Here is a 26,010-nt window from a genome sequence, read left to right on the forward strand (position 1 = left end):
AAAAGGCCCGGGCGCCGGCGCTTCCGCGCTTGACGGGATGTTGCGGATGACTCACGACGCGTGAGCCGTGCGAACGGGGATTAGGGAGGACGGGCAAATCTGACGCCATCGGGCCCCGCTGCTCCTCGGTGACTGCAGCGCTCGCCTTCCAGGAACGGCGTTCATCCGAGACACGGAGAGCATCGTCGGCTATGAGACAAACACGGGAGCCGGAGGGGACGAGCGAGTCCGTGCTGCTCGGGATTTAGGGACCAGACAAAGCAAAGCGTAAGTAGGACAACAGAACACTTTAATAGCTGCCAGAGGTCGCCATTTTTTGCAATATTTTATCATCATTGGACGTATTTGTGTCCAGCTATAATGTTTCATAGCCGTCTTTACGTTGATTTACCACATTTATACAGCAGGGTCATTTTACTAAATCACTGCAGGTTAAGAACCCCGACGAAGGAAACGACAGCAGGAGGTGGGATTCGAACCCGGGTCCCGCGAATGTGGCGTAAGGGCGCTAAGCACTACGCCACCTGTAGGAGAACTTGCCAAAACCCAGGAGTGCAGCAGGGACCTTCACTTTACATCTTCACTCTAACACTCTGCCAACCAATTTTTTTTCTTTAAACACACACATAAATATGATAACAATAATAATAAGCCCGGTGATATAAAAATTTGACGGAAAAGGAGGAAGATGCCCCTTCGGCCAGGAAGGTTGACGTGAGAGCACCTCCAGCTTCGACCTCCATTCACCTCCTGCGAGGCCACAGTGCTGCTCTCTTCCCACCCCCATCCTCATCACAAACACATGATTACTTACTAATTATTTACTCTTTCATCCACGCTAACTGACAAAGAGGTGCACTAAGCTGCTTACGTTCATTTGCCCAGTATTCATGCAGCAGGGTCATTTTTACTGCATCAATTCAAGGTAAGCATCTGGATCAAGAGTACTACGGTAGAGATGGGATTTTCAAACCTGGGTCTTCTGAGTGCAAGGTGAAAACTCTAACCACTGCGCCACCTGCTGGCACAGGAACTGCAGCAAGCGCCGAACATGAGCGCGATCCGTGTTCGAAGTGGAAATGACGCACGTTCACCCTCTTTTTTATCCTTTTATTTACACCTGCAGAGGAATTTACAACAGTGAGAAACGGGGTGTATGAGGCTCCTCCCAGGCTGCTCGGTGGCTTCGCTGTCATCACAATGACTTCATCTTTACTGATCTCTACGGTCATTTATTACAAGAGGATTCAGCACGTTTTAATATAAAATCTATTACCCCCCACTGCGTATTAAAAGGATAACGTCCAGCTTTTGCACAATAAATAACTTAGTCTTTAAAATTGTTATTAGAACAGAACAAAACCCGCTGGAGATTAAGGTAAAGTAACACTTTGCTAAGAAGAGAAAGCTACTCCTTGTCCTATCAGACATTTTTTTTTTTAGTAACTGGTACAATCAAACATTAAAACTATCAACTCTACAATGGAGTCTGCTGTAAGTGTTTATTTTCATTAAATAAGACTTTAAAGGAATTGCCTTCAGACAAAAAAATGAAAAAATTATATATATCAGCCAAGCACCTTGGAGAATTGCTGTTGGATCTCTGACAGAGTAAAACACAATGTTTGGTTGAGTATAAAGGCACTGATCGCTTTGAAATTCAGCGCTGGCCCTTTAACTGGGTCCATCACGGAAACGGAGGGCAACCACCTTAGCACATCCGTCCTGGCGAATGGAGAGGCCGTCGTTCGAGTCCCCTGGAGGTACGTCTTCCGATAGCCGATAAACTTCAGAGAAAGCCCATGAATCCTGGAGGGGGAACCAGGAGGAGATGCTTTCTTCACCCTCCGACCCCGAGCCTAAGAACGACGGGTGGCAGGAGGTCCGGCAAGTTCGACAAGAGGTTTGTTAAAGAAGATCAGGATCGACTCCCCCCCGCAACCAGCTGCTGGATCGGACCCGGGCTTCAGTCTCCCTTGTTCGCACTTTGACGGCTAAGGACGAGACTCGACCCTCGCGGTGGCGTTCCGGCGTCGGGACTCCAGTCGGTCAGTGGTTCAAATCACCGTGGCAGTCGTGAGGAGTGAGAGTGCAGCTCAACAAGGTCCTGTCATGCTCTCTGAGGGTCCCCTGAGGTTAGGAGGTGCTGGAATGTTCTACGGTCTTGGCTGTCACACATCCTTCCTGGGCAACACTGCCCCCTGCTGGCCTGTGCCCTGCAGCGGAAGAGCAGCCGGCGGCAAATGAGTTTCCGACACCAGTTTCGAACCGCATTTCCGCTGTTCAAACCTACGCAGGATCTCCTACCTTAGAGCCCGGCCGTGCCGTCATACATTTCTGAAAAGCTGAAAAACAGAACAAGGATTAGCATCTTCCCCAGTTCCCTGTGTCTCCAACGACCGGAATTTAACCGTAAAAATATAAAACCTCAAAGAGTCGAAATAACTTCCCGAACACAAGGAAAATGTGCTTACCAACCACCAGGACACCCAACATACAAACAAACGCAGACAGAATACAAGTAAAATCAAACTCGAAACCGCAATCCTGACCACTTGTAATCACACATTTGTATCTGTATGCATCATTTATATGTATATTAAATATATACATATATAGGCGCACACGTACGTACATTAATTTACATACATATTTGTCCAGTGCGGGAATAAATATCCACAAATGGAGCAAGGACGTCCACGTCTAACAGTGTCCCAGGAGGAAGGAAGACCAGCGAATGCCTTCCGGTAAAATCAGAGATGGCCTGGGAGGGACCTTGATCCACTTGCAATGAGCACTGAACATGTGGTAAATCAATGTAAAACACGGTCCGTACGGACGAGATGGCCGGTTCCTCCCCGCGTGCCGAAGCTTCGGCTCGCGGGACGCAAAGAGGCGGTCGGGGAGGACGGTGGTTTAGGAAGAGTCGCGGTGCGGCCGGCGCATCTCGTCCGTACGGAGGATGATTGGACTCACTGCAAGCGGGTCAGCAGCGAAAGCGGCAACGCTGTTCCTCATCTCGTTCTCGCTGCCGCGCAGAGGGATCAGGGACACGTTACCCAACCTGACGTCCAGGGGCACGGCCCGGCTGGCCCGCGCCTTCATCGACTCTGCCGGCCACACGTTGCCGTCGTGCTGCGGGGCGGAGGGATGAGCGTGAGATCGTGCGTGGCTCTGCGTGTGTGTGTGTGTGTGTGTTTCTGTGCGCGCGCCCACCCCAGGCGTGACCTCTAACCTGGATGCTCATGAACGTGGCGAACCACTCCCTCATCTCGGTCTGCGTGTCGCAGCACAGGTACCTGCGGGGAGAGAGCCGTGAGCGAAACGTGGAGCGCGCACACACCCTTTGTCCACACAGATGAGGTGGAAGCTTCCGGAAACCTGGGGCATTTTCACAGCTCGACCGGTAGCTCAACTGTTCGGGATTTCATCTCCCTCCCACGACCTTAAGCGCAGCAGCAATTGAGTGGCCATTTCCCTCATCCCGAGTCGGGGGGGGGTACCAGCGGGCTGCCGACAGGCTTTTATCTCTCCTCCGCAGAGTGTCAGTCGTACGGTTAAGGCTCCCACTTCAGGCCCACGCACACAGAACATTTGCACCGCAGCCAAACGTGTAAAAAGTTCAAAAGGAAAAGAAGCAAAACGCTACATGACTAATTTAATGATCTCGAAGGTCATCGCAGACCCTTCCTATCCGGACCATCGTATGTTCCAATCCCTCCCTTGTGGGAAATGATACAGGGCAACAAGGACCCAAAGAACAAGGCACAGAAACACCTTCCCCCCCCCAAGTCGTGTCCCTCATCAGCCTGCATAGTGCTCGTCATAATCCATACACACATAAAAATTCATGTAGTCGGTGCTGCTGTAAACTAACACATTATAATGTATCTGATTGTACTGTATCTTTACTGTAATTGTACTGTAGTTACAGTATAACGGAAAATACCCTGACATGATACGAACACTAAAGCGTCACTTATTTGTGTTTAGTCCTGCTGCCATTCCCACTTCTGCTCTCATATTTATTGGACATGTGAGATATGATATATATTAGATATGATATATATTGGACATGATGCACTTTGCTGTAATTTCCTTGTTTTATTGTATTTTCGTTGCCACTTTATAGTTACTCCGTTGCATCAAGTGTTGTTCTGGCGTGTGAAACGTGTCCGATTCCCTGCATGTGCAATCTTACAAGAAAGTATCATCGTGTTTTTAATATGCCCCCCCAAAAGGGAGCACCAGCTTCTCAGAAATAAACAGTGAGGAGGCAGCGTACCCCAGAGCGCTTTCCGCCGGGGGGCACCGAAACGGGTGGGCGGCCCCCGGCTCTGAGTCACGGCGCCGACAGCAGGCGGGGGGTCGGGGGGGACTCAAAGGTGCCTTATTTCAATATATTCTTATTCGGAGCCCCATTATGGAGATGAGCGAGTGCAGCCGCGTGTGGCGACACGACGGCGTCGGCTGCTGCATTATGTAACAACGCTAATAATAATATCCGTGATGTCACAGTGCTGTCGGTTGCTATAGTGTAACCCAACCCCCCTCTCAACCACCTCCACCACCCCCCCCCCTTAGTGCTCCAACACCCAAAGTCCCCTCAGCTCTGTTTTCCAGTTACTGCGAGAGACACAGGAATGTTCCGGAAGCGCGGCCTTGTCACTAATTGGCCGTGACTGCGCGTGGTGGGGGGGGACGGGTCTCCGAGCCCCAGGAACCCCTCTGACTCAGTCTTTCGCCGTCATACGAAACCGCGTGACGCATCAACCGCCCCGGGAGATATTAATAGATCCTCTTTCGGCACCGACCCGCACATCCGCTTCTCATTGGGCGCTTCCCTCAATCACATGCTAATGAGCCTTACCGGCCGCTTTGGACATTTACTTCATTCTTTAATGTGGAGGGTTTGACCTACACGTTGCACAGAGTGTCAGTCACACTATCGATCTAATCGGACTTGTGCGCAATTTTAGATTTTTTTTTTTTTTAACCTGTTTATTTAACTGTCGGGGGGGCACGGTGGCGCAGTGGGTTGGACCGGGTCCTGCTCTCCCATGGGTCTGGGGTTCGAGTCCCGCTTGGAGTGCCTTGCGACGGACTGGCGTCCCGTCCTGGGTGTGTCCCCTCCCCCTCCGGCCTTACGCCCTGTGTTACCGGGTAGGCTCCGGTTCCCCGCGACCCCGGATGGGACAAGCGGTTCAGAAAGTGGGTGTGTTTATTTAACTGATACTTTTCTTCAAAGCAACTTGCTACAGTTTACCCATTTACACACTTTCTTTTGCTCCTTGTTTTGCATATCACTTCAAAGCGATTGATATACCTCACACATAACTGTTCACACCCACCAGGTCAGTCATTTTTACTGTGTTAATCCAGGGTAAATACTTTGATCAGGGGTACTACAGCAGGAGGTGGGATTTGAACCCAGGGACTCTGAGTGAGCGGTTGCAGTTTTAACTACTGCGCCAGCTGCTGAACACAGGGGACGCTGTCAAAGGACCGGTAAAAGGAAACTGTCCTCAAAGCGGACAGGATGTTTCCAAGGGGGAGGTCAAGCGAGGTCAAGAATTCTAGCATCTGCATGTTGATAGTGTGTGTGTGTGTGTGTGTGTGTGTGTGTGTGTGTGTGTGTGTGAGAGAGAGAGAGAGACACTCACCACTGCTGTTTCTCAGGCTTCTCCTGCCTCTCGCTCTCATACACCACCGTCAGCCCCCAGCTGCAAGGGAGGGACTCTGGTCAGCGGGACACACAGGCGCGACATTCGCCAAGGTGAGTTTCAGCACGAGCCGACAACGCCTGTCACTTCTTCACTGCACGCAAACGCACTTTGACGTGCGTTGAGAAAATACGGAAATTAAGCGGTTAAATTACTTCTGTATCAAAGTGCAGCACAGATTTGCAGGACAGTGAGAATCAGTTGCACTATTCTGCCCCCTACTGTCAGTACTGGCAAGTTACCAGCCTCATTTACCAGGAATACAATGTATCGCTCGACTTCTCGAAACAGCACAGAAATAAACGCCAGAGAAAGGCATAAAACAAACGTTCACATTTATCTGACACTTTCCTCCAGAGCCACTTACACTGATTTACCCATTTATATAGCTGGGTAACTTTACTGGAGCAACTGATGGTAAGTGCCTTGCTCAAGGGTACAACAGCTGGAAGCGGGATTTGAACCTGCAACCTTTGGGTCCAAAGGCAGTAGCTCTAACCACTGCACTTCCAGCTGACCCCACACTCACGCTGTAAAGTGTGTCAACACACTGTGGCTGATATCTAATATTTACTCGAATATCTAATATTCACGCTCAGTTCAACAGGGAAAGTGGTCGTATCGGTGAGTTCTAACCCTGGTGCTCCTGGGTTCGAGGGATGGGGGAGGGGCAACCAAACTCTCCAACTCCCCAGGAGCCCCCAGGACCCCCCAGGACCACAGCACAGTGACTGTGCCACAGAGCCCCACACACTGCAGATGCAGAACGGAACATGTTTGGCCCCGCCCCCAAACCCTCCCCACCAGCCAATCACCAAGTAGGAGGGCGGAGCTTCTTCTTCACTCCCTGGTAGACCTTCAGACACTTCACTGGCCACTCCTTCTCCGGCCGGTTGCTCTGTAGGGAGAGCAAATGGATTGTGAGAAGGGGGGGCCTAGGGGGCGGAGTCATTCCAGACTGTGACAGGCTGGTGGTCATGGGCTCCAATCCCTGAAGAAACACTGAAACGGGACATTTATCAAGAAGTTTTTTTAATCTAGAAGTTTTAATTTCATTTTTAGCTGTGGAAACTAAACTGCTACATTGTGACCATTTACCCCAACGACTCGCACATGCGTGCACCGGCTCCTCGCATTACCAGCTTTCAAGTGATCGAATTTCAAAGATTTTTTCCCAGATAATTTGTCCTATTCCGTTTTTACTTCGCTCATCGAAATTTTGTCGCTGAGCAAACAACCTGCACTTCCACATCCGGCTCTTAGGTGGCAGTAAAGAGCATCCAAACCGGTGTCCAGAGTTACCTTCGCTCAACTCACTTCCACATGGTTTATGGCGTGTGTTGTGTTGCACTGAGGTGGGTGAAGGGGAGCAGTCAATTTCTAAATTTTTTTTGTAATTTAAGAAAGTCAAAAAAGTAAATTAGTTTCTTTTTTATTATATATAAAATATAATAAGTATATAACTATATATATATGATATTGAGGGGGATGCGGTGGCGCAGTGGGTTAGACCGCAGTCCTACTCTCCAGTGGGTCTGGGGTTCGAATCCCGCTTGGGGTGCCTTGCGGCGGACTGGCGTCCCGTCCTGGGTGTGTCCCCTCCCCCTCTGGCCTTACGCCCTGTGTTGCCGGGTAGGCTCCGGTTCCCCGTGACCCCGTAAGGGACAAGCGGTTCTGAAAGTGTGTGTGTATATGATATTGTATTATTGTAACAACTTTGTCTGAGCTTTTTACAGAATCCAGCCTGGGAATAAGCTGAGGGACACCTGTATTAGTAACCCTTTCACTGAGTGTGACTTTGTGGTAAAAGTGAGTTTGGCTTTACGAACAGAACGAGTTACAAACGGACTTCAGGTTCGAACGGTGAGGAGCCAGCGTACGGTGTGTCCACATTCACACGCAAGACCAAAACCAAGCGTCTTCGGACCGAGCTCCCAGAACTATCCCAAGAGCCCCCTGAGGGTGAGGGTCAGAGCGAAAGACAAAGGGGTCCCTCACCCACTCCCCACACCACACCACACCACACACAGGTTGTGTACTCACACACATCAGCTCGGGAATCGGCAGTTTCTGAAGGCTCTACAAGCGAAATGGTTTCAGATCAACAAGTTTGTGCGTTTTATACCCTTCGCCTCGCCTTGTTGGAGTTTCCATGGCAACAAGCGGTGCCCACCGACCTACAATGCTCTGGGAAAGCGACTGAACCATGAACCCCCCCACTCCCCCTCCCTTTCAGCCCTTACCCGCACTTCCTTATAGAGCCTGAGGGAGGTGCTGGTGAGGATGAAGTAGCGGTCGTGGAAGCCGCTGATCCCCAGGCCCAGCAGGCTGCGCTCTTCGCGGAACTTCATCATGCCATGTTTGGACACGTCCACCTTGCTGGCTGGAGTGGGGACGGGGGTGGGGGAGGAGAAGCAGCGCAGTTTAGATGTGGTGGACATGATTTGGGGTTATCACATTCTGGAGCAGCAGGTGGCGTAGCGGTGGGAGTCGCTGCCTTTCGACTCATCCATTTTCCCGCTTCATTTTTGACGGAATTAAACACCAGACCGTTTACCCACAATGCACTGCACCCGACAGCATAGACACCCCGTCCCATTACGCGCGGATCGCCGTCCCCAGCCGTGCTGCACTCACCCAGGTAGACCAGCATGGCCTCCATGGAGAAGTGCTTCTTCACCACCAGGTAGCTGTCTGTGCCCAGCGACTGGAGGACGGGCAACACTTTCTCCTGGTAGTGCAGCGGTCGCTCTGCAGGGGGCAGGAGCGAGCGGTTAGCGCGGCGTCTGCGGGTTCGCTCATCGTTGAGTCATCACGTTGCGGGTCTTTCATCGGGAGAACGCTTGTAGCTCAAGCAGTGAAGCCCTCGCACCTTCTCCTGAATGATCGTGACTAATGACATCACGACTGGGCTACGAAAGGGGTCACCAGGTGACCCGGGACAACCCACCTGTCTCCTCCTTTTCGTTGACCTCGAAGCAGCACCAGTAGTCCTTCTCGCGCAGGGAGATCTTCCGCCGGTCCAGGATCTCGAAAGTGAGCTCGGCTGCAGTCATGGTGGCTGGGATCTGGGGGGAGACGAGAGGAGGCCAGAGGTCAAAGGTCAGGCAACAACACGGCTCGGTCGAGCGGAGCGGAGACGCACGAAACGCACCTTGACGGACTGCTCGGCGCTCTGCTTCTTCTCCTCCAGATACACGGTGCAGATGAAGTCTCCAGAGCCCAAGGCCTGCACACAGCAAAACCCAGTTACACTTCCTCTCGCTGCACCATAGAAACAGGAAGACGTCAATACCCACAATGCAGCGGGGCGTGCTTTTTCCAGCACTGTGACATTTCCCATCCCTATAAGCAGAACCCCCACGGACTACAGTACCTTTGCCGAGCCAAACAGAAACTACGATCCGTGTGACACACCGTGATGAGCTCACAGATATTTCATGTGTTTGAACGTAACCCGACCGTGGCGATCTCTGGTCTCCGTTACACATACCGGGACCTTCGGGTTCTTTCGCAACATATTGATGACTGTGATCTCATCCAGCTGTTTCTGCAGCTGCTGCTCGTTCACCTGCAAGGGCAACACATCACCTTGTATTTATTTAATTAGCAGACACTTTTGTCTAAAGCGACTTCCAATGAACTCTGTGTAGTGTTACCAGCCCACACACCTTATTCACCGCAGTGACTTACACTGCTAGATATACTACTTACACTGGGTCACTCATCCATACATCAGTGGAACACACACACACACACACACACACACACACACACACACACACACACACACACACACACACTATGGGGGAACCTGAACAACATGTCTTCAGACTGTGGGAGGAAACCAGAGCACCCAGAGGAAACCCACGCAGAGAACATGCAAACTCCACACAGACTGAGTGGGGATCAAACCCACATCCTCTCAGAACACCCAGGGACTGCAAGACAGCAGCGCTACTCGCTGTGCCATCGTGCCATCCTTCAGGTATGAGGGTTCAAACAAAGCGCTTCGGTCGACATCTGACAGACTATTAAAAAGCTCTTAAACTGGACATGTGAGAAATTCTGAGGGGGATAAATAAATAAAAAGGAAATGTTTCGAATTTCAGCCTTTAAAATCCGACGATCTCAAATTTTCCAAGTGGAGTGCGGGTGTTACATGTCAACCGATAGGGGGCGCTGTTACGCGCTCTAAAATTGTTCCCCATTTCAGTGGCGGCGTTTCAGTTACGCGGAAGTTTGACTTCCACTTTCTAGAAAAAGACGCCGCAGTCCGTTCTGGGACCTATTTCATTCGAGCAGACTCACATTGAAGATGGCCACGTAGTGTTCTATGAGCTCCTCGACGACCCGGCCGGCGTTGTAGTCCTTCCCGTCCGTTTGGAAGAGGGACGGTCCGAAGACGATGGCCAGGTTGTGCAGGTTCATCTGGTTGTGGTCTGCGAAGCGTTGAACGCTGTGGGGGACGCAGGGAAAGGCGCCCGTTACTTTAACCCCAAGCGGACCACGGTGCCCCGGTCCCACGACTACCATCCATCAAGAAATTTCCAGAAGGAGCGGCGACGGTTCAGGAGGACGCGTGTCACCCCTGAGGGAGGGGCTCTCACCAGTAGAGGTGGTTGACCAGAGCCTGCAGCGTGGCCTTGTTCACCCGCGGCAGGCTGCCCAGCAGAAACTGGTACTGCGCTATCTTCGCACTCTCGTCCGTCACAGCTGGGGGGGAGAGGAATTGCACTCTGGTACGTATGTGAGAACTGAGGTACGGGCGCGGTAAACGAAGGCGACGGCTCGGGCGTCGGTACCTGCGGTACTGAGCCACTGCTGCGAGGCTTGGCTGGTGAAGATGCCCCCCTCGACGTCGCGGAAGAACCGCTTGAGCACGTTGGACACGTCGTCCACCTGGTGCTCGCCTTCCTTGAGGCGCACGCTGCGCGCGTCGCGGCGGAACATCTCCAGCAGGGCGGCGATCTTGGAGTTCACGCCGCTCTTGCGGTAGATCCCTTCTGAAGTCAAGCCTGGGGGGTGGGGGGGTGCAGGAGTGCCGAAGGTCACGAGCAGGGCCACGGTTCGCTTGTTCAGCGTGACACACACCGTTCACTTTCCACGGCTGCTGGGGTCATCTCTAAGGGGGACTTCCAGAAGTACGCGGGGGGGGGGGGGGCAGTGCAACAGCAGCTCTTTTCAAAAGCTCACATTTCACAACAGGAAGTTCATGCAAACAAAAATACGACAAATCATTGAGGGTGGGAGGGGAAAAAAAAACTCCATTCTGAGCAAAAACTATTTCAATATCCACACAGTATCAGTTAATTTACTTACTTTTTTTGATGCTTTTATCCAAAGCAACTTGCTGTGTTAAACTACTTACACTGATTCATTTATAAAGCAGGGTCATTTTTTACCGGACCAACTCAAGGTAAATACCGTGCTCGCGGGTACTACAGCAGGAGGAGGGATTCGAACCTACAACCTCCAAATGCAAAGGCAGCAACTCTAAGCACTACATCATTTTCTGCACCCAGTTGTTTCTTTCCCCCGCTGGGCACAACCGAATGGACATGGGCACACGGTCCCGGGTGCAAACAGAGTGGGCTTGTTGCTTCGACGCCAGGGCGAAGCGAGCGCCCTTCCTGGCCCTTCCTGGGATCACATGCGTCCAGTTTGGCGGAGGAAAATGAACGAGGCATGATCGAAGTCCTGCCCTCAAACCCAATTAGCTGTGACAGCCCCATGCCAGCTGCTCGCAAAACATATTTGCGAACGCACAATGAACGGGTCACGATCACACGCAGCCCACTGGGGATAATGGAGGCCTGTGCCGGGCCCTCGTACCGCACTGGGTGATGTAGTGGATGCAGCGGTCCACGATGACGGGAATATCCGCCTCCGTCAGCTGCTGTTGGCTCAGGGTGTCGCCCGAGCTGCCGGCCGCTTGCTGGATGGCCGCCGACCAGCTGAGGAAGTCCAGCTTCCGCTCGCCCTCGATGTACAGCGTCCTGAAGCACCAAACGCAAAGACCGCAATGACCCCACACCCAGCCGCTGACTTCTCCCTCAAGTCCCAAGTCCCCTCCCGCTATACCCTGCCCAGAATTCCTTCCCACCCTCCGCAGTTACAGCCGCTCAAATCTTTCCCCGAAACCCCACCCCACAGTCCGACTCATTTACGTTCCCATCCCTGTCTCCACCTCCGGTCTGTTCAGCTTCCAGAAACTTCTCTACAGAGGATCAATCAGCACTACAACCAACCAAGGTAACGTGTGTAACAGTAATTCCAACACGGTTCCACCGCGGGACGGAGGAAAGGCCACGGAAAACTCACCTCCCTCTTTCCACCAGAACAAGGACCTCGTTCTCCTGCTGGATGGCTGTGGACAGAAGAGACAGCGCACACACAATGGATAACGCAAAGGAATAGGCGCGCGCGCGTGACGTATGAGGGGTGCGTGATCACACACCTGCAGCTCGTTCACCGTAAATACAGTCCATTAGACTCCGGGGGGGGGGGGGGGTTAGGGTTATCTTCAGCCAAGATGTGGGGAAGGGCAGAGAGAACGGAAACCAACAGCATCTCGCCCTTAGATGACGGATGATAAATTGCTGCCCTCCGTAACCGCAGAGCCCCGCCCTCACCAGCAGAGCCCCGCCCCCTCATACTCACATAGCTCCTGCAGCTTCCGGAGATGGATGGCCTCCTCGCCCTCGCTGTCCTCAAAGCAGGCGTGAAGCGTAGAGCCCACCAGGGCGAACCAGCCCAATTTGGGACTCTGCAGGTTCAGGCCGTCCTTGTAGCGCAGCTTCCCGATCCGCTCGAAGTCCCGGTTCAGCAGGTCCTCGGCGCTGGCTGGGATGAATGACTGCGGTGGAGAAAGGGCAGGTTCGTCACGACTGAAAACAAATACCGTAAAATCCGAAAGCGGCCCAAGTCATTAAATACACACCTACAAACGGCATGTGACCGGTGAGGAGAGCAAAGGGAGGACAGGGACAGGACCAGAGGGCAGAACCGAAGAGGGAAGTGCAGAAGTCAAGAGGGCGTACGAAATAGACAATGTATCCTCACATGGATCGCGATATCAATGAGCAATTTTTGGCAGCCCAGAAAACCCCCACAGAGCAGGTGAACACTGAGGCCCATGAGCGAGAAGAGGAAGTGCAATTCTGAAGAAACAGTAGAGGGCTGTTTAATGCCATGAGGAAGTTCAAACAATGAAAATAACTACATCATTATATTAGACAAAACCAATGGGGAAGAAATCCCATTTCACCACGGTGAAGCACTGAATAAGGCCTTTTTTTTTTTTTAAACTAGTATTAATGCCATGACAATTCCACTAAGACCTCATTACACCACACGCGTTGAGCAATGACGTCTAAGGCGTTCAACAGTAATCAAGAGCACACGTCCCATTATTGCTAAACTCGACTGCTTGAGAAGGCAAGGGTGTTACCTGCTAGACTACTCACCTTGGTGATGGACTTGACCCACTCCTTCACAGTCTCTAGGTTGTCGGCGCCAAACAAATAGAGGCGCTCCGAATCAGAGTAGATCTCGAACGTGTGGTTGTACCTGTGAGGGGACGGCAGAGAGAGCGTTGAGTTTCTCAAGACCGTCGAGAAGCTTTAAAGGCATCCGAGTACTATGGGCGTGAAGGTGCCCACGCATGACGGAGGCACGTCCTAGGAGATTCCTACCCATGTTTCTCGGGAGGATTGACAGCAAGGCACACGATCTCCTTCATCTTCAGCACGCCATTAGGGGTCGAGTTCTTGTCGCTCTCATAGTAGTTGAAGTGGCCATCATTTAGAGTACACCAGCGCCTGCTGAACTCTGAGAGAAAAGGTCACAAGGATCAGCTTCATGGGTCAGTAACTTTCCCAAATCAGAGGCTGGTGGACTACGGTCAGTTTCTACCAACCACTCACCTTCCTTGGCCTTCCGCTCTGTGATTGGACGCCCCACAGAGGCAGTCTTAAAAAGGAAGCCATTGTGCGTGATTGAGGGAGGGGCCATGTAGTGCACTGTCTCCGTGTGACCGCCACCTACTTCGGACCGTGGAATTTCTGTAGAAGTGGAGGAGAAAGATCAGCAGACATCCACTTCATGGCACCAACATCTGACACAATTTATTCATGCTGGTGTGAACTCCATCTTCCGAAGGAGCTCAGAGAGGTCAAGGAATACAAAATTTGCAAGAAGAGATGTAGGGAACCACAAACCGACGGACACACTCACCCGTGTTCCGGTTCTGGCTCAGGAACTCCACCTGCAGCTTCTGGTTGAAGCTCTGGGCCAGGGCGATGGGAGTGGGGTATTCTGGGTTCCCAGTGTAACAGTTCACATCGGCTCCGCAGAACACCAGGGACAGGGTCTCCAGAACGTCGTTGGACTGTACGTTGATGCAAAGAGCCTGCAAACAGCATAACACCCCACTGCTCAGTTTCACTGACTACTGCCGAGCTAGCTGTAATCTTGATGAAAGTACGTGCCTCTGAAGTATGTTATCCATAGTTGAGATTACAAAATCACCAATTGTGTGACCAGCAATGTAGCCCCACAGCATGATGCTGCCACCACCATGCAGGACAGTAGGAACTACACAGGCTCAACTCATGCACTCAGCCTGTATTTGTCTGACAAATATTCATTGGCTGGACTCCAACAATGAACATTTTGACTCATCGGTCCACAAGACCGAATTCCATCCCTGAAACAGCTTCTGTGATTTTTGACTCAAGCACGTCTGTTCTCCAAATCTTCATTGCAGCAGCAAGCCTACATGTAAATCGGTCTTCCAGGCTCGTCCAAAAGTAGCCACACTCCAAAAACTATACCCTGTTTAAGCCCTTGTCCCAGTTGCATGAAAACCAGAAAAGAAAGGTTGAATTTGCCTCTAATGACCCAGAAATGGACGCATGTAAACAGATTCTTCCACTTACGACCCCCAAATGGGGTGCGTGTGTATGGGAGCTGTTCTGTGTGGCAGGTAAACCCTTGTGTTAAATAACTTGTCCATCTCAAAAGCCCACATTCCTGGAAATATGTCAAAGCAATTATTTCTTTTGGCAATGAAGGAAGAAAAAAAAAAAAACATACACAGCACAAGGAAAGAAGGAAACATTTAAACAGTGAGCTGTGAAATACCATGGACACAGTGAAAGATGAATTCGGTCAAACACGCAATCCCATCCGTTTAAGGATGATAATCTCCTATTTATCCAGATTCTTTTGTTCGTACGCCCAAGTTTAACTTCCATTAAAATCAGGCATGTACATTATCTGATGCTGCTTCACAGGGCTTAAATAAATTATTAGGCTAAACATAGAAAGTATTAAGACTAAGAGCAATTCGCTTTTACATTTATTTACTTAGCAGACACTTTTCTCCAAAGTGACTTCCGATGAAATCTATGTAGCGTTATCAGCCCACGCACCTTATTAACCAAGGTGACTTACACTGCTAGATACGCTACTTACAATGGGCACTCATCCATACATCAGTGAAACACACTCTCTCGGTGTCACTCACACACTATGGGTGAACCTGAACAGCATGTCTTTGGACTGTGAGAGGAAACCAGAGCACCCAGAGGAAACCCACACAGATACAGGGAGAACATGCAAACTCTGCACAGACTGAGCGGGGATCAAACCCACATCCTCTCGCACCACCCAGGCGCAACCTGCTTTGCCACCGTGCCACCTTTTCACAGAACGGTGGAATGGCTACGTCAACCTGACCTCGTCAGCAGGAGGTTATACGTCAATGTGCTGATAGAGACCCTGCAGTTGTACCTTTGAGGCAGATACTTCACTTATTGCTTCAATGGGCATGAAGTGAAATAGGAAACACATCCAAGCTGTCAAAGTTCCTTTAGAAACTGTCACCCGTGAAGCAGCTGTCGGGTACGACCTTCACGTCGCTGAGCTGTCGTCTTCATTTCGCTCGCTGAAATTCCCAGCCTGGCAAGAACAGCTCGGATCCAAGCCAAGTTGTCAATTTACGTCCAGCCCCCCCAAGCTGTCACCACAGTCACTGAGCGGTTTTGTTTAAGTTTGAGTCAGCTGATAGACCACCCCCCCCCCGACTGCCCACACCACCCTGCTGACTCACCAACTTGAACAATTTACCCAGTAGAAGCAGTACATTTACATTTTACATTTACTCACTTAGCAGGCGCTTTTCCCCAAAGCAACGTACATCTCAGAGAAAATACAATTTGTACATTACATTAGGAGAAAGAGACATAGTTGCACACATGTGATTCTTAGGTAAGCTTGGTTTCTTTCCGCTTTATGCACCAATGTTCATCGCTCGAGTAGGTGCACAAAACTCAGGATAGACGATTCCTGATCACCTTCCTACAATTTTTTTTAATAAGGTACACAAACGTTTACATACAATGCAGGAGTAGCTGAGTAAAGGCTTATCTGGGGATGATCATAAAGTCACATTGCATGAACATTTACACCATACATGAACTTAAGAGATGATGGGTGAAGTGAGTCCGGAAAATGTGAGTTTTCAGACGCTTCGTGAATGTAGACAGAGTTTCAGCAGTTCCGAGTGAAAGGGGGAGGTGGTTCCACCACAATGGAGTCAGAACTGAGAACCTCCGCGCTTTATCTTTCATGCGCGGGACCACCAAGCGAGCAGAAGTAGACGAGCGAAGAGGTCTGGTTGGGGTGTAGCGGTCGATCAAGTCTTGTAAATAGCTGGGAGCAGTTCTACTGATGCATTTGTGAGCAATAATCAGGGTCTCAGTAAAAGACCGAAATGGTGAGAACCAAAAACCCTGACTAAAGCAAAACTCTGCAAAGCCACATATGGATGGCGATTTTCTAAATTTACAGCAGAAGGGAAATTAAGAAGCTGTTACTGAACCTTGGGGGGGGCGCGGTGGCACGGCGGGTTTTGCCAGTGCCTGCTGTGTGGCGGGTCTGGGGTTCGAGTCCGGCTTGGGATGCCTTGCAACGGACTGGCGTCCCGTTCTGAGCTTGTCTCCTCCCCTTTCGACCTTGCGCCCTGTGTTGCCAGGCTAGGCCCCGGTTTACTGTGACCCCACTTGGGACAAGCAGATGTGGATGTTGGTTAGCTGGTTATTGAACCTTTAGCATTCTGCTAAACAAAGGCAGGGCACCAGTGGCGGGGACACAACTTTATCCATCTTTAGAGGACCAAGAAGAGGACATTCGCTCAGGGGTCCATTGCATGGGCCGCGCTGCACTGCTGGGGGACGAATCCCGCTCCGCCGACACTCCAGCCCACCAAGCAACTCGTACGACCGGCTGCCAGAAGGAGTGCGTCTGGGAAAGGGGTGCTCCAGCCTCCCCGAATGAGAACCTCGCGCGCCAAACATCTGCCACAGACAGGATGACTCACCCAGAAATAATACGAGACACATTGAAAGGGAACTCTTGAACCCTTGACACAAGCCCAAAAGCTAAATCTGTTTGCTATAATGGGCATGCCCTCGAAATCAGAAAAGCTCAAGGCTGGAAAAGGGGACGGTTCCAACCACACTGGACAGCAAGAGCCAACTCCAACATCCAGAATGGGTCTTTATCAGGATCTCGGAGCAGGACTGACACTCTGCTGTTCCGAGTGCAGAATCCACCTGTGGAGAAGCCCTCGGAAGCTTCTCCAGCGTTATCTCACGTCATCAGAATCCGCAGCGCTAATGTGCAGGTGCGTTTTGAGCGTGAGGTTAAGCAGCCGCTCGAGTCATGCAAAAGTCGGGGCTCTGCGAGGGTAAGTAAAGGCAGGAAGTCCAAACAGCACCGATCGGCCAAGAAGCACGGCGAGTTCTTGAGGGCAGTGCCCTCTAGAGCAGAGCCCTCCGTCTCCCCTGTACCGACATCTACATTTATTCGTTTAGTAAATTTACATGTGTTTTTCTAGCAGACACTTTTCTCCAAAGCAACTTCCAACGAACTCTATGTAGTGTTATCAGCCAACACACCTTATTCACCGCGGTGACTTACACTGCTAGATACACTACTTACACTGGGTCACTCATCCATACATCAGTGGAACACACACACACACACACACTATGGGGGAACCTGAACAGCATGTCTTTGAAGTGTGGGAGGAAACCAGAGCACCTGGAAGAAACCCACAGAGGAAGAACATGCTAACTCCACACAGACTGAGTGGGGATCGAACCCATGTCCTCTCGCACAACCCAGGCACTGTGAGACATCGGCGCTACTCGCCATGCCACCCGTAGAAGCTTTTCTCTAAAGTGATGCAAATTCGTCTCTAGGAGCTACCCAAAAAGCACATCGCACCAACAGGACAGGGGTCACAGGGTCGTCGTATCAGCCAGGGATGGAGGAGAACAGTCCACACGGTCACCTTCTCACAGTCTCTAAGGGAAAACAGCACCAGAACAAAACAATGTCGGCAAACACCGCTGGGTCTGAAATACACCCTTGGTTCTCTCGTACATCACGCTTAGCACTGAGAACAAAGCCAGAGCTGAGACCACATGGGGGGAAGCTTCTCCTCTTTAGGGAGAGTTGGCAGAATAAAGTACTACAACACAGAGTGCCGTGTTCAGTCAGAGAGAGGGCTGTGGTCACATGGGGGGCCGTTTGTCCCGCATGCGACCAGCCGATAAAGGCAAAATGTCACATCATGCAGGGAAATGCAGCTTTGGAGCAGAAAGGTAGGGAGACCACAAACCAGGTGCTCCACTGAGAAGGTTGAGGGTCTACTCAAGCCATCCAGAGAATGGCAGAGCTGGTGTCACATCTCCCAAGTTCCCATCTCTCTCGCTCGCTCATCCACCCAGACACAGCTGTACGCGGCTGGAGTTGCAGTTCCATACAGCGCAGGAGCCCAAACCCCAGGAGATCTGGGTAGTGTGGAAAGCAGCTAGCGAGGGACACAACTTCTCACACACACCCACACCCACTGACACACACACACTCACCCCACTCCTCTTCAAGACCTGGGGGATTCAGGGGGTGCCGCCGCCGCCGGGGGTCCAGTCTACACGGAGCAGAAGAGACACGGCAGCGAGCTGGAGTTCTGCGGCAGAGTGAGCGGCCCCTGTGCGGACCCGTTCGGCCAAACCCAAACAAAGGGGTGGGGGCGGGGTGGGAGGGAGGGAAGGGAGGGAGCGGGCGAGGGCCGCCCCGCAGCACATTCCTGAACAAGGCCCATGATGTAACAGGAAGGGGGGGGCTATGTGGGCGGAGCCAGCCACAGTTGGATAAACAAACCAGCGTGGGGCTCTGTGTGGAACGAGAAGGGGGGGGGGGGGGGGGGGGGGGGGGCACTTTACTCCCCGTCCGAGATCCTGCGAGGGCTCCGGGAAGAACCTCCCCGCAACCCGCAGAAAGCAGCCCTTCCTGGGGAGCGGAGAGAAACATCTCCACTGATGAGGGAGTCGGAAGTGTGGGAGGGCGGGGGTCAACGGGGGGGGGGGGCGAGAGCTGGAGAACAAAGGCTGCATTGAGACCAGTGCAAGCAGATGATGTGTGTGTGTGTGTGTGTGTGTGTGTTTGTGTGTGTGTGTGTTTAAAGACACAGCTCCGGTCTTCATTAGTGCTGTATCTCCTTCACATTTCCCTGTTTGCTTCCCTCTGACGACCCGAAACGTCAGATCTACACACCACACGTTTCCATGTGTGACGAATGTTGACCTCAGCGCGCTGCTGGCCTTTCAGCAGGAAACAACTCTGAACAACATTATTACTACCCATTATTTATACACACGTCTCCGACTTTGCGCTGGGTGTGCACACAAAGCAACTTGCAGTGATTTACCCATTTATGCAACACGTTAATTTTTACTGGATCAATTCCTGGCTTATTTGCCCACTCTTCTCTCACTGCTGCTGCCCTGTCTGCACATTAGGATCAATAGTTCTGAAACTATCTAAATATCTACATCTCTATCCATTTCGATGAATCTCCCTATTCAGTTCAGTTTGTATTTATGGAGCTCTTCTCACACAGAGATAGAGTGCTGAACGACTGATGGGACATAACACAAATTAAAGGTTGCCTATACATTAAATTAGTGCAATAACTACGTATATTAATAATTAAAGCTGTAAGTAAACCAACAGGAAGGGTGCGGTGGCGAAGCAGGTTTGGCCGGGTCCTGCTCTCTAGTGGGTCTGGGGTTTGAGTCCCGCTTGGGGTGCCTTGCGATGGACTGGTGTCCCGGCCTGGGTGTGTCCCCTCCCCCTCCAGCCTTGTGTTAGGTTCCTGTTCACCGCAACCCCGCTTGGGGCAAGTGGTTTCAGATTGTTTGTGTGTGTGTGTGCGCGCGCGTAAACCAACTGGCCACGGAGGAAAGGAAGGAAAACTCCAAACTGAAAGGCAAAACAGGGAGGTGGAGGGGGAAAAAAAAACCTCTAGAGATCCAAGTGCCAGTGGCTGCCTGCCCCCCCAGAATTCTACACAGAAAAGGATTTAATTCAATTTAGGGCTAATTACAACATTGTTATTAGACGATCAATCTCTCTCTCTCTCTCTAAATACCTGGAGCAGATCCCTGTTGGAAACAGTATTTCATGGATTCAGTGCCCCCCCACGACAAACTGCCGGGTCACTTAAACAAATGCTTGTCAGATATGCTTAGAGGAAGCTTTTTTTTTTTTTTTGTTTGTTTCTTTAGGAGGGATTTTTGCTCAATAGAAGAAACTTACTTAATTAGATCAAATAAATCAATAACCACAAAACAAATTTAAAAAAAAAAAAAAAAAAAAGAAGACTGCCTTTTCGGCACTTTTATCATTCTTTTGTCTGACAGGTCACTCTGGCTGATGACTGTGTGCAACACGCTGATGACTTTATCATACTGAGTAACAAAAGCCGACCACAAAAAAAAAAAAAAAAAAGGTGCGATAAAGCAGGTCAGCTCTGCATGCATCTTACAGTTTGCAGACAGCGGTCGATAAAGAGGACGGGACCATTGAGAGCCGAGTCCGGCCGAGCTCTGCGGACGCTGAGTGTGCGCCGCTCTGCCCGGGAAAGGACAAAGGGGAAAATCTGCAGTCCATTCAGAGCGGGAAGCTGCCTTTATGTCCACCAGAACAGCGTCCAGCAGCAGCTCCAGCACATGGGGTCTCTTTACCCGCACGGCCGTCCGAGCAGAGCGGCTACGACTCCAAACCCGCCTGGAGGAAGTGGGACGGACGAAAGCCTGCAGCCACTCAAGGTGCAAAAGCAGAGCAAGGAGGACAGCACAAGGGGCTGGGGGGGGGGGGGGACTGGAGAGACACAGACAGTGAGACGTGTGTGCGATATTTCAAAGAGAAAATCCAGATGCTGAAATGCTCTGAACACCATGTACAGCAAAGCCAGGACTGCCAAGTGTTGACAGTTTTCACCTCTAACCCACACAACATGAACTACAAGAAGGTATAAAACACTTAAAAATGGAACCAAAGTGTCCAATTCTAAGCTGAATAAATGCATCCAACCTAAAAAATGAGAGTTCATTTGGAAAACAATTATTAGTATTATCATCATCGCATAATATACGTGACACAGTTCTCACATTCATTCACTTAGGTGAGACTTTTCTCCAGAGCAACTTACAATTATTCACCCCTTTGTACAGATGGGTAATTTTTCTGGAGCAATTCAGGGTAAGAGCCTTGCTCAAGGGTTACTACAGACGGAAAGGGGGATCAAACCCATAACCTTTGGATCCAAAGGCAGCAGCTCAAACCACTACATCACCGGCCATTCTTCAGAAAGCCTTGCAATTTTTTTTAGTGTTTGTGCACTAAGCTACTTTACTCTATTACACAGCTGGGTCGTTTTTACTGTATCAGTTTAGGGGAAGTACCTTGACCAAGGGCTCTAGACCTGGGGACTCAAACCCAGGTCCTTTGACTGCAAGGCAGCAGTGAAACAATATGCTACCAGCCAGCTGACAGATACAAGGGGTTTTATGGGACCTTCCACCTCGTCAGATTTTCGTGCCCTACGCCGTTGACACGCCTTGTTTCAGAGACGTGTCACAGATGTGGCTGCAACTAGCTCTTGAAGCAAAGAGTCCCCTCACAGGCTTCTCGCACCCACATCTGAGTCAGAAAGCACAGAGGAGTCTGACACAAGTGAGAATGGAAAGTAAGATTCCCTCGAAAGGGCAGTCGCACGAAAAACATCTCGTCCACATTCTTTCAGCGATACTGCACTGCAGTACCTCTCCAAACCAGAAGGGGCAGTCTAACTGTGAGTCACAAAACGACATATAGTTAGATACTTTTTTTGTTTTAAGTTTCCCAAAAATCTTGCCCAGTCACTCTTTGCTTACTGTGAAAGTGACTTTTTTTTTTTTTTTTTTTTTTTTTAGACTTTTCACTGACAATTTAAGAAACCCACATGAGACTGTCATCTGACACAACCTAGTATGAAGTCACTACTTTACACAGTCGACGCTACTTTACTGCAGACCTCACTGCCCGCCCCGTGTTAGTGCTGCGCTACAGCAGCTCAGCCACCACCCCCACCAATCCACACTTACTTGGCAGTCCTGGCTGGGCAACCAAGGCTGTAACACATGGTAAGTGCCAAGTACCCAGCCAGTCAACCGCAACCCAAGACACAAGGCTCTGGGTGTGAACGTCCACCTAGCTACCAACTCAGACATCCAGAAACCAGCAAAGACCTACTTTTTCCCATCCAGGGTCAGCAAGACCTACAGTTCATTATGAGCGGATCTTTTTTTTAAATTTTGACTATCAATTCTTGCTTCCATCATGCGGAGTCATTGGCCATTCATATGAAGCAAATTATGAGCCACTTGTGGATAGAGTTCCACTGAACAGATTGATTGCACAGCGCCGGCATGAAGTTCACAGCCACCATTCCGCAGGTGTAATAAGTTTAAACTTCTGGGGCAACTTCAGTTAGCATTATGACTGGAGATTTTGACTCTTTGAGCACTATGACTGGACCTTATTGAACCAATATGGCCCAACATTATTGAACCAATATGCCTTCCCTTGTGGGGCAGGTATGAAATGACACATCTATGGGGGATGGAAAGAATTGTATCATTATTCTGTGCAACGGGTAACACCCCAAAGTAATCAATTTCCGTTTTTCTCTCCAGTCTCATGAACGGCTTTACCAGTGCACGGTCATGGTGGCTCAGTCTACTGCTTTTACTAACAGGGTTATTGTACATCCAGCTTGCAACCTTATCTCAATGCAATCGTGAACACCTTCGTAGGAAATGTTCCGTTTCTTGGCAACCTGATACATGGAATGACCTTCGTTTTGCAAGAAAACTATAGACTTTCTTAACAAAGCTGTTTTGTTCTGGCCATTTTTGAACTCAGAAATGAACTTTAGGTACCTAGCAGCCCGAGGAAAAAGACAATTTACTATGTTTACTGAACAGAACAATGGATTTCAGCAGTTCTAACACAATTACAAAGGTTTCCCTAATAACCAATTAGCATTTTAACATGATTAACTAAGAGATGAGCTAAGTTTATCATTAGGAATCATAAATCAGTTATTTCAAGCAGTAATAGCTATTTGCAACATTAGTAATTATGTCGACTATATTTTTAAATTAATTTAATGGTTAATAAAAAACTACCAATTGTTTCACTGAAAGTTTCTCAGTGATTCCAAACTTCCGATCGCTAGTGTATAGGGCGTGAAGCAGGGTACACCCCAGAAGGGATGCCATCCCATTGAAGGGCAATCACACAGTCGGAAACACACCCATTCTAACAGTACAGGCAATTTAGAGTCACCAATTCAGCTAGAAGAATCAATCCTCGAGTACTAAAAGTGCTCCAATGACCTCAAAATCACACGTTCCCATTAGTGTTTCTTCACTTGCCGGACACTCCTTGATCAATCAAGTTTGGAAAGAGGTTCCAAGTGTTTGACTGGCAGTGATTACTGTATCAGCTAAGAGCACATACCAGTTCTCTGTAGTGTAGAATGAGAAAGCCTGAGAGTTTAGCTCCTGGCTCAGCCCAACTTACATTGTCGAGCTCCTGTTGGTTACCGAAAAGCTGGTGGTATCTCCGGTACTTCCCCTCCCGGTATTTGGCAGTGATGAATCGTCGACGGTCCTCCGTGCAGCTAGATGGCAGCAGAGCCTCGCTCGGGGGTACGTTGGCGGCCCAGAAGAGGTTCGCTCGTGCGTTGCCGAGCAACATGAAGAGCTGAAGGCCAGAAAAGCTGTGAACTACTCTTCCTGAACAGATTCACAATTCCGTCCAAGATGATCACAAGAACATTCACCTCATGAAAAGCTCACCAGGAACATGCTGCTCTGAAGAAGTACCGGTCATACACATATTTCATAGCAAATGTCTTTTGGAAGATTTTGTCATGTTTTACAATGATTTACCTGAATGAGCTCTTCCGTCCAGACCTTCTTGTCCATTTTCAGACTGCGTACTTTCGAGATGCTGGGTCCGAGGCCCCTGTGCTGTCCTAAAGGAGACGGGGACACCGGAGGACATTCAGCAATGAGGTTTCTGTTGTGAGATTAACCATCTCAAACACCAAAGGTGTTTAACCCTTGTGTAGAAATAAGGTCAAACCATGTCAAATACCTTGATGTACTGTAAAACTATGGGACTCTAGATCAGCTTGGACAACGATTTTCTGTGGAAATAATGGAAAGTTCTACAGAACCACTAGGTCCCTGGTGCCCCCACCTGCACAGCGCTTGCAGAACACCACGCACAGGTTGATGGCGGCCCACTCCGGCTTGGTGGCACCGCAGTCAGCGCAAAATCCATTGGACTCCTCGGACCAGATTTTCGTGGCCACCTCGTAGTTGGAGAGGGCCTCGGCGATGGACTCACGCATGGCCTCCACCCATTGCTCCTTCAGCTGGTCCGTCTCAGCCATGAAGCTGCATGCACAGAGATCCCTGCGTTGGCCTTCGGCTTGGCAACTGGCCTATGACCTTAACCGCCGGTTCCCGATTGAATTAATACGTCACTAAAAATATGGATGTGTGAAGGTCTAAAGGTTCAGGATACAATACTGTGAAGCAGCAGTTATAGTTAACTACTAGGATAAGACATCTGACAGTTGAGGAGAGGAAAACAAAAAAACTCCCAAGTGTTTAAAAACAGGGAGAAAAATAAACCTCTGGGGGTCTGAATACCAGTGGCTGCCCACCCTGCCTGAGCATTCTAATGTGCAGACAGGGGACCTCTGTGGATGTGTCTAGAACAAAAAGGTTCAACAATCTACTATTAGTCTACTTTCCTGTTGAGTAAGCAATTGAGGAAGGGACCTAGTTGAGAGGATGGGAAGAGGAAACAAGTTCTGTTAGCGCACAATGACATGGAAGCAGGGAGATGTCAGATGTTTCCATGTGAGATCAGATGCCTTTTCCACAATCAGACGATGCAGGGCTGACCCCATGTCCTTCATGTCTCAGGTCACGTTGGTAAGGGCCACGTTGCAGCAGACAGTACTTGAACTACTCTCACTGAGAGAGACCTTCTTGGAGTTCTCCACAAATGACCAGAATGTACTTCCAAAACTACTCAGTACATATTCAGGAGCCCACTGGGCTGGTAACAGGAAACTGGACTCTGGTACGGTACCAGTGAAAACCGTGAGACCACTGGGGCGTCAAATGTATGGGAGCACTCCGAACCCCTGCCCAGACTTCATCAAGTGAAGCTCACAAGACAGTCATGTATACTCTACAGTGGGTGTTGGCCAGAAGGGTTAGGAAGGTTCTCGCAGGTCACCTGAATCTTGTGCACCGCAAAGGACGTGCATAACGCAGAGCTGGGAAAAACAACAGCAGGTAAAGACTCACCTAAAGATCCTATATGGGGTCGTGAGGTCGAAGGACCTGCGGTCCGTGTCCTTCACGTTGCCAACGTTCATATCAATGAAGGTGATTCCGATGCCCAGCTTGTAGTCCTGGTGTGATTGAGAGAAATACAGGCAAATGGTACTCGAGTCTACTTCCTGAACACGGCGCCCACTCTCTACTGCCCCCTATGGTGAGGTGGGCTACCTGCAGCTACACTTAGTAGATTTAAGCACAGTATATCCTTGTTTTACTGACTAATTAGGGGAGGGGGTGTCCGATGTTCACAAATGTCGGTTATTCCAAATGACTGTAAATCAGCATCTATATGAACTCAAACATCTGTTGAGTTAAAAAAAAAAAAAATATTCTGAAGCATAACAGCACCCACATTTACAGGAAACGCAATAAATTTCACTAAATATACTGTATGTTACACACTTTGAATTAGAAAATAAAAATAAATAATAATAACCTACCCAGTGTTTTAACAA

General features: G+C 50.0%; 1 protein-coding gene across 7 annotated transcripts in view; it reads right to left on the reverse strand.

The window, feature by feature from the left end:
* Positions 1–1,101: 1,101 nt before the first annotated feature.
* arap1 (ArfGAP with RhoGAP domain, ankyrin repeat and PH domain 1) overlaps positions 1,102–26,010 on the reverse strand; it is a 49,792-nt gene continuing 24,883 nt past the window's right edge. For 6 of the 7 annotated variants that reach the window (XR_001965992.2, XR_003797945.1, XR_001965990.2 and 3 more), the window contains 24 exons: positions 25,520–25,626; positions 24,393–24,592; positions 24,080–24,165; positions 23,709–23,891; positions 13,962–14,136; positions 13,652–13,789; positions 13,421–13,556; positions 13,193–13,295; positions 12,387–12,582; positions 12,048–12,093; positions 11,559–11,722; positions 10,529–10,741; positions 10,334–10,439; positions 10,035–10,182; positions 9,217–9,294; positions 8,878–8,952; positions 8,674–8,791; positions 8,361–8,474; positions 7,967–8,106; positions 6,539–6,621; positions 5,664–5,723; positions 3,236–3,299; positions 2,308–3,135; positions 1,102–2,216 (listed from right to left, as the gene is read on the reverse strand). Coding sequence is in view for 1 of the 7 variants with exons in the window: in XM_018748691.2 (XP_018604207.2) it covers positions 2,328–2,345; positions 2,977–3,135; positions 3,236–3,299; positions 5,664–5,723; positions 6,539–6,621; positions 7,967–8,106; positions 8,361–8,474; positions 8,674–8,791; positions 8,878–8,952; positions 9,217–9,294; positions 10,035–10,182; positions 10,334–10,439; positions 10,529–10,741; positions 11,559–11,722; positions 12,048–12,093; positions 12,387–12,582; positions 13,193–13,295; positions 13,421–13,556; positions 13,652–13,789; positions 13,962–14,136; positions 23,709–23,891; positions 24,080–24,165; positions 24,393–24,592; positions 25,520–25,626 (2,910 nt within the window). In the remaining 6 variants the exon portion in view is untranslated. The remainder of the gene's footprint in view (positions 2,217–2,307; positions 3,136–3,235; positions 3,300–5,663; positions 5,724–6,538; positions 6,622–7,966; positions 8,107–8,360; positions 8,475–8,673; positions 8,792–8,877; positions 8,953–9,216; positions 9,295–10,034; positions 10,183–10,333; positions 10,440–10,528; positions 10,742–11,558; positions 11,723–12,047; positions 12,094–12,386; positions 12,583–13,192; positions 13,296–13,420; positions 13,557–13,651; positions 13,790–13,961; positions 14,137–23,708; positions 23,892–24,079; positions 24,166–24,392; positions 24,593–25,519; positions 25,627–26,010) is intronic. The other variant, XM_018748691.2, reaches the window with a different exon arrangement.

This window comes from Scleropages formosus, chromosome 10 (genome assembly GCF_900964775.1).
Source record: "Scleropages formosus chromosome 10, fSclFor1.1, whole genome shotgun sequence".
NCBI classification, from domain to species: domain Eukaryota; kingdom Metazoa; phylum Chordata; class Actinopteri; order Osteoglossiformes; family Osteoglossidae; genus Scleropages; species Scleropages formosus.